This window comes from Zonotrichia leucophrys, chromosome 1 (genome assembly GCF_028769735.1).
Source record: "Zonotrichia leucophrys gambelii isolate GWCS_2022_RI chromosome 1, RI_Zleu_2.0, whole genome shotgun sequence".
Taxonomy (NCBI): domain Eukaryota; kingdom Metazoa; phylum Chordata; class Aves; order Passeriformes; family Passerellidae; genus Zonotrichia; species Zonotrichia leucophrys.
The window spans coordinates 49,707,766-49,720,000 of NC_088169.1; the positions used below are offsets into that span (position 1 = coordinate 49,707,766).

Here is a 12,235-nt window from a genome sequence, read left to right on the forward strand (position 1 = left end):
AACTGTGCCAGGAGAGGTTTAGGTCGGACATTAGGGGAATTTATTCACAGAAAAAAGGGTGAGCAGGCATTGGAATGGAATGCCCGAGGAGGCAGTGGAGTCACCCTCGCTGGAGGTGCGTAGGGAAAGACTGGACATGGCAATTGATGCCATGGTGTAATTGACAAGGCCATGGTTCGGTCACAGGCTGGACTCGACGATGGCTGAGCTCTTTTGCAACTCAGCTGATCCCGTGATAGCCATTCCCAACAGGGCGCAGAAGAAGATCCGTGCCAATACCCGCCTCCAGGGCCCGCGCAGCCCGACCCCTCTCGGGCGTGACCGGGGGATGGGAGGCCGTCCCCTCAGCCACGCTCGGTGCCCCGGCCGCACGCAGCAGGTGCTCCCTCCGTCCTCCCCTCGCTGCCGCCGATCCCGGATTTCCCGGGGGCCGCGCGGGGCGGGCGGGGCAGCGCATGCGCCCGGCGGCCGCGCTGCCCGCGGGAGGGAGGCGGGGCCGGGGCGGCCGTGCGGGAGAGGGCGGCGGCAGCGCCGAGCACAAACTCCGGAGGGGAAGCGGCACCGCCGGCCTCCACCCCCCACCCCCACGCACACACCCTGTAGCGGGAAGGGGGAAGCAAGCGGCCCGCCCCCCCCCTCCCCCGGTCCCGGCGGTGCACGGTCCTTCCCGGGACTCGGTGGCGGCGGGCGCTGTGCCCGGGGCGGAAGGCGAGCGGCGAGTAGCTGGGGCCTGGAGCCGCCGCTGGGGGAAGGGAAGAGCGGGGTGTTCCCGCAGCGCGGGTGGATGCGCAGCCTGAAGGGCGGCTCCTGCGGCGCCTCCTGCGGCCTCGCCATGGCCGGGCCCCGACGGTGAAGGCAGCGGGAGCCGCCTGTGTCCGCGCCGCGCCAGGAGGCGGCGCCGCCGCAAGCAGGGGGCGGGCGGGGAGGGGGATGAGCAGCGCCGCAGCCGCCGCCGCCTCTGCGGGAGCCGCCGCCGCCTGCACCGGGGCCGAACGCGGCTACTCCTTCTCCTCCGGCGGCGCCGCTCCGGCCATGGGGCCCGAAGAGGGCTCGGCCGGCGGGCTGGGAGCCCTGCCCGCCCCGCCGCTGGGCTGCCGGAGCCGCTACCAGCTGCTGCTCTCCGGGAAGGCCCTGGCCGACAGATACCGGAGGATTTACACGGCGGCGCTGAGCGACCGTGAGCTGGGGAGCCACCCGGGCAGGTAACGCGCGCCGCGCTCTCTCCCGGGCCAGACGCGCAGCCCCCGCCACCCCTCCCATCGCCGGCTGGGAGCGGCCCGGCGCGTGCACCTTCCTCCCTCCCGGCAGCCGCCCTCCTCATCCTCCTCCCCGCCCCCGTGCCGGGCAGCGCGGCTGTGTGTGCCCACTGCCATGTGGCCGCGCCGCCGCGCCCTGGGGGATGGACGGAGGGAAGGGGCGGTGATGTAACCCGGCGGCTGCCCAGGTGCCGCCCGGGCCCCGCCGCTCGCTTGGCCGGCGATACCGCGCAGATGGCGCTGCCGCCCCCTCTCCCGGGGCCCTCCGGGGCAGAGTTACCTGTGCCCGCCCCAGTGTGCGGCCCAGCTCCCCCGGGGGGATGGAGAATGCCAGTGCTGGGCCCCCGGGCAGACCTCGCTCCGGCCAGGCTTGCCGGAACGGGCTGAATCCCGTGGCCTCTCCCGAGGCAGGCTGCGCAGGGCACCCGCGGCTCCCGCTGGCTGTGTTACCGAGCGAGAGACCGTGGCGCTTTCTCCATGTACCGGGGCTGCCTTTAGCTACCCTGCCTTATTTTTTCTCCTCCTCTTTAGGTCATGTTCCCCCTCTGCCATCGCCATGTAGGCGGTCTCGGTGTCTGGAGGGAGGCAGCGCCTTGCGGGGGGAACCGGGGGGGGTTCTGGGGTGCGGTGTGGCCCCGCCTGGTTCCCGAGCACCCCTCCCCGGCGTATGATGCCTCTCAGGGCTCCCATTCCCGGTGCTGCCGGCCGGCTCTGGGGCCGCAGCAGGGCGCCTGTTGCTCCTCCGGCCGGGAATGCCGCCCTGCCCTGCTCCCAGGCCGGGAGGGAGCTGCGGGCTGTAGCGGTGCGGAGCCGTAGGGGCGGTAGGGGAGGCAGCCCGCAGCCCCCGGCCCGGCCCGGGCGGATCCTCCCAGCACTGCAGGCATGGCGGGGTGCGCGGTCTCGCCGTGTGAAGGGCTCCCCATTGTTCCCCTCCGGAGGTCGCTGAGGATGTGGATGACATGAAACCGGCACCTTCCTGTGTTCTCAGCCCGTGCTGCTCTTCAGGCTGTGATGCGGCTGGCCGGGTCCTATGGAGAGCTTTGAGTCACCGTTGTTTCAAGTTTGCAAAGGAGGTTGCTTGATTCGCTTCTTCAGGTTTTTGTTAGTCGGACTTGACAGCAGGGCTTACCCGCCACCCCCCTCGCCCCAGAAAGCTGTGTCCAGGAGTGGAATTAACATAAGGCACATACCTTTCCCAATTTGCTTTATGGTAAATGCTGGAAACGTGGACTGATAGCATGGGTACTTGACATCTTTGCAACTACCCACTTCTTTTCACAGTGTATGATAGGGAAACTATAGCTCATCTTTCCCCCCTGAAGACCAGCAAGTGTTTTCTTACTCTACGTATTCCTTAGTCCATTGCTTATAGTTTTTCCATTAGATCTCTTCCCACTTTTGAGCTTTGTGTCATTTAACCTCGGGATTGCAAGTGCTGAGTGTAAGGATACTACTAAATGCAAGGAAATCAGCTGTGCAATTGCTCCTCACTGCTCAAATACCTGTCTGAATTTTGCCCAAAGGGGTCTGTATTTTTTGAAGCTGTAGTTTTGCATTAGTCGTGTCCTCCATGTCTTTTGGTTTCAGGATGATTCAACTGCTATCCCTTATACTTAAAATTGTAGAAAATACTAGCTTAGGTGTGTGTAAATGTTAATGCTTCTTTTAGTTGATGCTTCTGAGGTCAAGTCAAAGGAGATCGACTCCTTGTACATAGCAAACAGGTTATATTAGGCTTTGGCAAGTAAATGGCAAGTAGTTAATACTGGTGAATACAGCCAGTGTGTATTAGATTTTTGAGAGGTGGAATATTTAATAATTATCTAGTTTCCTGCTATCACTACCCCCACTGCCTTATGTGGCAGACTGATGGCAGCCAAGATACTGCTTGTGGTCTCCACCTTTTCTCCATATTGGTGTCAAAATACTGCAAAATACTTCAGCTGCCTGATAGACTTAAACAGAAATGGTCTTTTTGACCTTTTATGCCTTTTTACAAAACTAATACAAATTTCAAATATTTCCTCAAGAGAGCTTTAAATTTAACTGTGGCTGCATTGCTATGGTAGAAAACAATGCTAGGTAAATTAAATGGAGCTTAAGATAATATAGGTTATGACAGAAGTTCTAACTTGATTTTTATATATTGGGAAGATCTGAAGTGTCTTAATCAGTAAGATTGTCAGTAAGAGTGTTTGTGACTAGAAAAATAACTTGAAGTAACTGAAAAAAAGTTAAACAAATTGGCTTATCAATAATAATAAAATTCTTCATGTGTTCCAAGACTAATGTGAAGAATGATAGTGCAACCTATTTGCAATAAATTGATGTGGAATTTTTGCTTCAAGTCTGCAAAATTATACTCTGCACTTCATGGGCCGTGACCAATGCCTGTCTCAGTAAGTGCTTCTGTTCCAAACCTAACTTTAATGTTTATGAAGAATTGGCAAGCAGTATGAAAATGCTTTTGTGTAGACAAGAAAATCAAACATTGTGGAGATTATCTGAAAGTCACAAGATTAGTATCACATTTGCAAGGTGTTTGTGCTGGCTGTCATCGGAAGGGATGAATATTACGTGTTGAGTAGGATGCAGTAATTGGCTTTGAAACAGAACCAGCAGTGCTTTGCATTTCCTCGTGTGATACAGGCTGCAGTGTCATGAACACTGGTCTCCACAGGAGATGGGTTGGTTGGTGTGCTTGCTCCCCCTGCCACGCTGACATAATACTTCTGTAGTGTCTTGCAGTAACAGATTAGAGACTCCCTCTGGGTTAAAATTAACTTGGCAAAACTGGTTTGTTGTAATCCAGACTAATTCCCTGATCTGGCTCACCTTGTGATTGTACTTGTGACAATGCGAGGTGAAGGGTGCACGAAGATTTTTGTGTACAGAGAGGCGGGGACAAAGAAACTTACTTTTGTCACTCATGTCAATCTAATAATTTTATGGAAGGAAACAGAAAAAAGTATCCAATTCTGTGATTTAACATGCCGTTGTCTTTTTGCAGATAACAATGTTAAGGATCTGCTGCAGTACTACCAGCAGTGGACAATTTAGTTGTCAATTCAGGATTGGTTTGGAAGAAAAATCTGCTCTGAGCATGCCTCAGTTTATAGTCTCTCTTTTGTGGCCACTGAAGTATTTGAAAATAACTGCATGATGTCTAGTGTAACTTACTAGTGTGTAAAACACTAGTAGGAAGTATTGGCCTCTTCAGAGGGCAACTAAAAATTCATGTTGAACTGTTGTCTTGTATGCTGGGCTCTGGGTGGACAAAACTGCAAGTGGGTACTGGTTTTAGTGCTGTACCAAGGCTCTGTATTTGCCAAGTAAGGTGTTTCTGATTTTCACATTTTTGCTGTCTTCAAATATGCTTTTTCTGCCGTATAACTTAATCCTAACAAACATCCCTGTCCATCTGAATGGCTGCTATTATTGCTTGTGCATCTTGGGGGGTTTCCCTGAGTTGGCAGTCCTTTCACCTATTTACATACTACCAGAATTATCAGTTAGGCTCAGCATGTTGAGACTTCTTGTCAAATATGGATAGCTATATAAATTCATAATGGCTTTAGTGTGACCTGTTTTGTAGTGGAAGTGTTCACTGCGTAATTTGGACTAACTTGAAATTGTTATATTACAATGGCAGTGTACTCTAAAATAACAGTGAGTTCATGCTCGTGCCAAAATGACCATTACTTTGTTGCTAAAGTTGCCTCTCAGCTTAAATCCTTCAAAAAACTGAAAGGTTCTCTTTGTGTTGTGAACTCCAGTGTTATGGTCTCACTGAGGCCAGGAAAATTTCAGTGATGATGGGAATGTAAGATTTCTTATAATAAGTAGAAATTAGATGGCTATTTTACTATATTTTGGCTGAAGAAGAGCCAGCCAACTTTATTTCATGTTGATTGTTTCAGCTAGATGATTACAGCACATTTTGAAACTAGGTTACTCATTCACACTTTTAATTCTAAATTATACATCCTCTGGACATTAGGTTAGTCTTTACGCTTTTAAAAATTTACAGTCTTCCCTTATACCCTTACTTATACTCAGTAAAGCAGTACTTATTTGAGATGTTTGGAGTATATCTACTTGAAAATTTAGTGCAGAAATATTACTGAAGCTTCAGCTTTGCCTTGAGGATTTAAAGATTTTGTGAAAACTATTTTGAAGTAATTTTGGTGTATGAGATTTGTGTGAATTTGATTGTTGGTACACAAGAAAGCCTTAATTTCTTCAGATCTAAAGCCTTTACAAAAGCTGTTAGATTTTTTGGTTTGGAACTTGTTGCTCTTTTAATATGGAATAATATTTGCAAAAAGTTAGGAAGCATTTACTTAGTTAAAAAAATAAAGGTTATGTGTACAAAGACAAGTAAAATGATAGTGGTATTACATTACCTACTCCATTTTCCTACTTGTTCCTGTGCAAACGTTTGCTCCATAGCTCCTTTCCAACTGAAATATTCTAGTCTAGTTTATGTTATCTGGTTTTCTGTTCTTGTGTTTTGTAGATATAATTTTCCAAAACAGAGTTCAAGTTTTGTGTAAACTAAAACTGTTTATTGGGAAATTGATGTGCTGTTGAGTCTTAGATTAAGCAGTGCATTAGAAGATTTGATGAGAGTTGCTGTCTGCTCTAGGCTTTTTAGCTGCAGTGTAGTAGTGTTTTAATACTGTATTGCCCTGTTGGTTAATGGGGATTAGCAAATGACTAAAATAGTGTATTTTTATTTATTTACCTTGTATTCTGTTAAGGAAAAGTTTTATGTAGTAGGTTTTTTAAAAAACTCTTGTCTCTTAGTTTAACATGGTTGTTTGTATTTGTTCAGTGTTGGTGTGGGAAACATAATAGAAGCTGGAAAGAGCCCAATAACATTACATTGAGAGGCTTAAGATGGGCATTTTATTTGTGTATATTTATAAAAGATAATTTATAGAAGTAATGGGAAAAATTAAAACACAGATCCATGTATGGTGTATTGTGGTGGGTTTTTTGAATGTTGTATTTTTTAGTTTAACAGAGAGGACATGCTAGTTAAAGTTTCAGTTTATTACACAATGTGCTCTGGCACACTGAAGGTTTGTTGGGTAGCAGGTTGAGGCAGTTAAGGTTGGGCTGGAGCAATTTAATAAGTTACCATTCCTCGCTGCTAGCCATATTAAATGTAGTAAATGTGTTTCCTGCATACTGAAAAACTTGAATTTGTTTTTCTGCTATGTTAACTATCAGCTGTCAGGGTTTAGTTTTGGTTTTCCTCCCATATTGTGATCTGCCTTCTGGGCAAAATATTTTGAAGATATTTTTTCAGTAAATTCTCTTCCTGACATATGACAATGTATGTTTTGCCAAACCCATGATTTAAAGATAAAGACTGTTTATGTCTTTATAGAAAGCACATGGGATGTATCAATAACACAGTTTCAAGGTCCTTCATGCAAACCGTTTTCCTAATCCTTTGTTTACTTAGAAAACTTGATCCCTTGCAGCATTACTTGAACACATGGTTACATTTTTGTCTTTTTCTTTCTTACCTTGCTTGCCATAAACCCTGCCTTGTGCTCACGTGCTAAGTGGACTAGTACTCCTATAATTAACTTCATGGTGTAAATACATTTTGAAGCTGGTCTGTTCCTTTGGCCTTTCACAGCCAGTTCCTAACACTGTGCCCCTTCAAAGGATGAATGCTAGAAATTAACACAGGACAATAGGGTCCTTATGCTGTGACTGCATTAAGGCAGATGGTTTCTGTACTTTTAGATTTAGTGTTTCATATGTTTCAAAGCAAATTGATATGCTTTATATGATTTTTTCTTATTGTATCGTAGTATATAGCATGTTATAGCTCATTGCCTTCAGACTGATGAAGGTGTTGATGAACTTAATTAGATGAACTTAAACTGAATGATTGTTATCTCTGTATTTAGTATATCTATGACTACTTGAGCCTGAGAAAAAAATGTTATTAGTGTAATAAATCTAAATTTATACCTGTTGTACACATTATAAAAAAAAATCAAAAACTGAGTTTCCTCGTCCCCACTTGAAACTAGAGATGTGTGGTTAGATTACTGCTGTTCCTTGTTTTCATTTTCTTTCCTTAACTTTTTACACTTGTGTTCCAAGTAATGGGTTTAAAACTCTTGGAAAATGCTTTATAGTTTCTGTGAAAGGATGTATGTGGTGTAACCTCAGTGGGCAGCTGAGCACCACCTGACTCCTTGGTTATTTCCCCCTGCAGTGGGATGGGGGACAGCTGGAAAGATAAAAATGTGAAAACTCAGGGCTGAGATAAAGACAGTTAAGTAGGTAAAGCAAAAGCTGTGCATACAAGCAAAGCAAAACAAGGAATTAATTAATTCCTTCCTTACCATCAGCAGGCTGCTGTTCAGCCATCTCCAGGAAAGCAGGGCTTCATCATTCCCAGTGACTTGGGAAGACAAACTCCATAACTCTGAATGTATTGTCCCCCTACTTCTTCTTTCTTCCTCCCTGTTTTATATACTGAGCATGATGTCATATGGTAGAGAATATCCTTTTGGTCAGTTGGATTCAGCTGTCCCAGTTACATCCCCTCCCAGCTCTTTGTACACCCCCAGCTTACTTGCTGGCAGGGCAGTGTGAGAAACTGGAAAGGCCTTGACCCTGTCCAAGTGTTAGTCAGCAACAGATAAAGCACAGGTGTGCTACCAGCACTGTTCCCTTCACAAATCCAAAGCATACAAACATGATACAAGCTGCTTGGAAGAAAATTTTTATTGTAGCCAAAGCCAGATAAGATCAAAAAGCAGAAATCTATTGCTTGTAGTTTAAATTCACAGATGCTGTGGTATTTTGATTATTTTGGCCATGATCTCTGTCAGTCTAGAAAAGTTTGTAGCTGAGAGTTTTAACCTTAATGGGATTAAAACAGGAGTATTACTTCTCTGCTGTGCTCCTTGTTGCAGTTGGTAACATTGCTCATCTTTTCTATTGCCCTGTCTGTACAGATCTGCAGCCAGTCATTTACATTACACTGAGATGAGCTTGTTGTTATATAAATACTTTATTCTATTTTTATTATTTCAGCCGCTTCTTTATTTTGTTTCACCATGTTACATGTAGTCACTTGTGACTTTCCTATCTGATTTGGCCTTGCTTCTCTCCCACTAGCCAATGCATAATTCTTTCCAACAGATGTGCTCATATATCTTCATTATGCTTGTATGTTTTCAGAGTAGTCATGTCTCTATTCCTTTTCTCTTCAAACCAATCGATTCTCTATCCACTTTTGTTTCTAGAATACACTGCTATACAGGGTAGACCATTGACAGCTATAAACTAGTGAGTTTTCAGTTGTTTGTACTTGGCAGTTGTCTTCTGCTATTTGTTGCAGACTAAATTTGAATTTGTTTTGCTTTTGATAGTAATCACTTTAAAGACGTTACGCTGTCATTAATCACTAGTAATGGGCTTGTTTTTAATAAGTACAGATTTTCCTTTACTTCATGTAGCATAATTGTTAAATTAAAATTCTGCTGATAAGATTCGGTGTAAGATAGCTTTGTATATACACTTTAATTTTGGTGGTTGTGTTTAGACAGAAGAGTGGCCAAAGGTCCAGATCTTGTCATCCTTACTGTGGTTGAATGACTTTTCAAATATAAAAAAAAAAGTCCTAGAAGTGTTTAAGGATAAATACTTTCATCTGCATTGACAAACTTGAGGAATAAGTGTTTTCTTGCATGTGTTCTTAACAGATCTAGTTTCATATACAGCATTGAAATGAATAATGAAAAATCAGATAATTACCAAAAAGAAACCCCAGTTCTCAGTGGTTGTCCTGAGTGGTTGTTCTCTTTGTGTGGAGAACACTTTGGAGGGATGCTTTCCTTTACGTTGCTTTTCTTCATCTGAGACAGATGTATGCTGTTCTGGAAACCTTTCCAGTTACAAAAGGGATCAGATACTGTTTTGCACTTTTGTCATGGTTAAATGAAAATCAGTTGCATTTTACTTGCGCAGTTGGGTTTTAATTTCATTTTTAGAACCTGTAGTATTTGTTCCTGTCATTATTGGAGAGGCCTTAGGGTATTCCAGCCACTGGAATAATTCTTAAGCCTCTCGAGTTTTGGCTTTCAGAAAAATGGTAATTGTTAAGAAAGTTATTGTCACAGTAAAATAGTCCTCAGTTATAAAATTAAAGTAATGATTAAAAAGATGTGTGATTTCTGCTCACCAACAATAGCACATAAAAATCCCAACTGGAAAATCAATGAGTAGGGTGGCCTTTTTATTTTCTGTTCTGACTTTTTTTTAACCTTGTCTTTTTAGGTGCCTTAGAAGCCCAGAGTAAACCTGTCCTACTACTCTGCCTATGTTTTCCTCTAAGCCTGTGGTAATTGGATTGCAGTTGATGTTCCTTACCCTGATTTACGGATTTAGGGGACAGGATTTTGATGATTTTTCCATTTGTAGATATACTGCTTAAGCCCTGCCTTTCCTTTTATTATTGGCATGGATGAAAAATTAACGTCAGAAAGCTTGATTAATTATTTAAAGAAGATAGTGTGTAAGCTGGTAATGGCTTGGAGAATGTACATGTGGCTCTTTGAAGGACAGTTTACTTATTGTCCATTCCACTAAAACTGTTAAATTTTAGGCTTACTAAATAAAAATACCAATAACTTTAAATATTTAAGTTTATCTGAGATAATATTGTCAGCAATAAAAAATACTCAGTTTTTATTATTTATGGAAAATATTGGTTGTATTCTCAGTGCTGTTTTGAGGTCCGCCTATCAGGCTGAAGAGTTTCCCACTCTAATGATTCTTACAGCTGAATTCCTTAAAAATCTGCAGGCCTTGGTGAAAAATAACTGCAATCTGCAGATACAGGCAGGCAGAGCAGTGGATGTGCTGTACCTCAGCTTGAGTAAGGCTTTTGACACTGCCTCCCACAACATGTCAGCACAGGCTGACAGTGGATGGGTTACATAAGTGGACAGTGAAGTAGATTGAGAACTGGCTGAGTGACTGGGCCTAGAGGTTTGTGGTCTGTGACATGAAGTCCAGCCAGAGTCAAGTTGTCAGTCGTGTGCTCTGGAAGCTGATAATGGGGCAAATGCTGCCTAGCATCTTCACTAATGGCCTGAATGCTGGGACACTGTCCCCACAGAAAGTTCCCATATGGCACAAAACAGAGGAGTTCCTCATATACCACATGGTTGTGTTTGTGTTCAGAGGGATGCAGCCAGGCTGGAGATTTGGGCTGAGTGAGATTTTAAAGTGCAACAAGAGGAATTGCAGAATCCTGCATCATGGATGAAATAGCACTGGGGGGCTGACCAGCTGGGAGACAGCTCTGCAGAGAGGTTTCTTGATGTACTGGTTGGCAACCATCTGTGTGCCAGTAATGCACTGCCATGGCAAAGGTGGCAGACAGCCTTCTAGGCTATGTTAGGAAGAGTATTGCCAGCTGCTTGAAGGAGGTGCTCTCTACTCTCTGATGAGGCTGCATCTAGAGTGTCCAGTTCTGGGCTTCCCAGTAGAGGAGAGAGGTACTGCAAAGAGTTAAGTGCAGGGTCATGTTGGTGATTAAGGATCTGGAGCTTTTCTTCAGTAAGGAAAAGCTGAGAGGGCTGGGATTATTAGCTTGGAGAAGAGGAGGTTCAGGAGTGATTTTGTTAATGCAGTAAGGCAATGAAGAATGGAGATGCTTCTCAGTAGTGTCCCCCACCCTGACATGGCACTGATGTGGCACAAATTAAAATTCACTAAATTCCAGTGCATTCCAAGAAAGCAGCTCTTCACTATGAGAAAGGTCAAGCATTGGCAAGTGTTGTCCAAAGAGGCTTACATCTCCTTGGTAGTACTTAAAGTGCTACTGTGCATGGTAGTGGGCACCTTACTGTCTCTGACACTGCTTGAGCAGGGTTTGACAGAATCAGACACAGAATCACAGAAGGGTTGAGGTTGGAAGTGACCTCTGAAGTTCATCTTGTCCACCCTTCTGCTCAGACAGGACCACCTGGAGCCACTTGCCAGATGGCTTTGAATATGGATGGAGACTCCACAGCCTTGATTGCAACCTGTGCTCAGTCACCCTCGCAGTAAAAAAAAAGTTACCTTAACAGGTCCCTTCTAACCTGAATGATGTGATTCTACAGTCCTTAAGAAGGACATAGGATCAATATGAAGTTCATTTGTCATCTGAAAAGATGTGTCACAGGGAACAAACATGGCGCTGAGCAGTCAGATCTTCCAGCAGAGATGTGTTTTAAGATGATGGTACTTGTGGTACTAGAAACAGAATCATTAAATAGTTTAGATTGGAAAAGACCCTTAATATCACTGGGTCCATTTCTAACCCAGCACTACCAAGTCCACCACTAAACTGTGTCGCTGACAGCTACATCTACACACCTGTAGGGGGATAGAACATAAATGAAGGTAATAATCTTTCCCCCTAAAGAGTTGCAGCTGAGCCAGTTAGGAGAAGGCCTGATGTTAACAGGCCACAGCTGTAGCCAATCAGGAGAGTGCTATAAAAGGGTGGATTGGTTGGTTGAGGGGACCTGGAGTCAGTTGGTTACTGTGAGGACAAGGAAGAGTTGGTGCTTAGAGGAGCTGTCTACAAGAAACATCAGAGAGGTATGAAATTCTAGCAATATGGAACCCTTGCAATGTAATAACAACAGAACTCTTGCACTATAATGACAACACACACCTGTTAAATATGTCTGGTGGTGGTGATTCTACCACTCCCAGTACAGTGTGTTCCAGTTCTTGAAAACCCTTGTGCTGAACAATTTTCCCCCAATACCCAATGTAAACCTTCCCTGGTCCGGCTTGAGGCTGTTTCCTCTTGTGCTGTTGCTGGTTGCTTGAGAAAAGAGACTGACCCCCACCTGGCTACAACCTTTTTTCAGGGAGTTGTGTGGAGGAATAAGGTCTCCCCTGAGTCTCCCTTTCTCCAGGCTGAACAACTCCAG

The 12,235-nt window shown here is 45.1% G+C and overlaps 1 protein-coding gene across 10 annotated transcripts in view; it reads left to right on the top strand.

Annotated features, from left to right (window-relative positions):
• Window positions 1-731: 731 nt before the first annotated feature.
• Window positions 732-12,235, top strand: part of MYCBP2 (MYC binding protein 2) — a 175,667-nt gene continuing 164,163 nt past the window's right edge. For 9 of the 10 annotated variants that reach the window (XM_064713077.1, XM_064713113.1, XM_064713105.1 and 6 more), the window contains exon 1: window positions 916-1,202. In XM_064713077.1, coding sequence (XP_064569147.1) covers window positions 931-1,202 — 272 coding nt within the window. In that variant the 5' untranslated portion in view covers window positions 916-930. Of the gene's footprint in view, window positions 1,203-12,235 lie in introns of all 10 variants that reach the window. The other variant, XM_064713139.1, reaches the window with a different exon arrangement.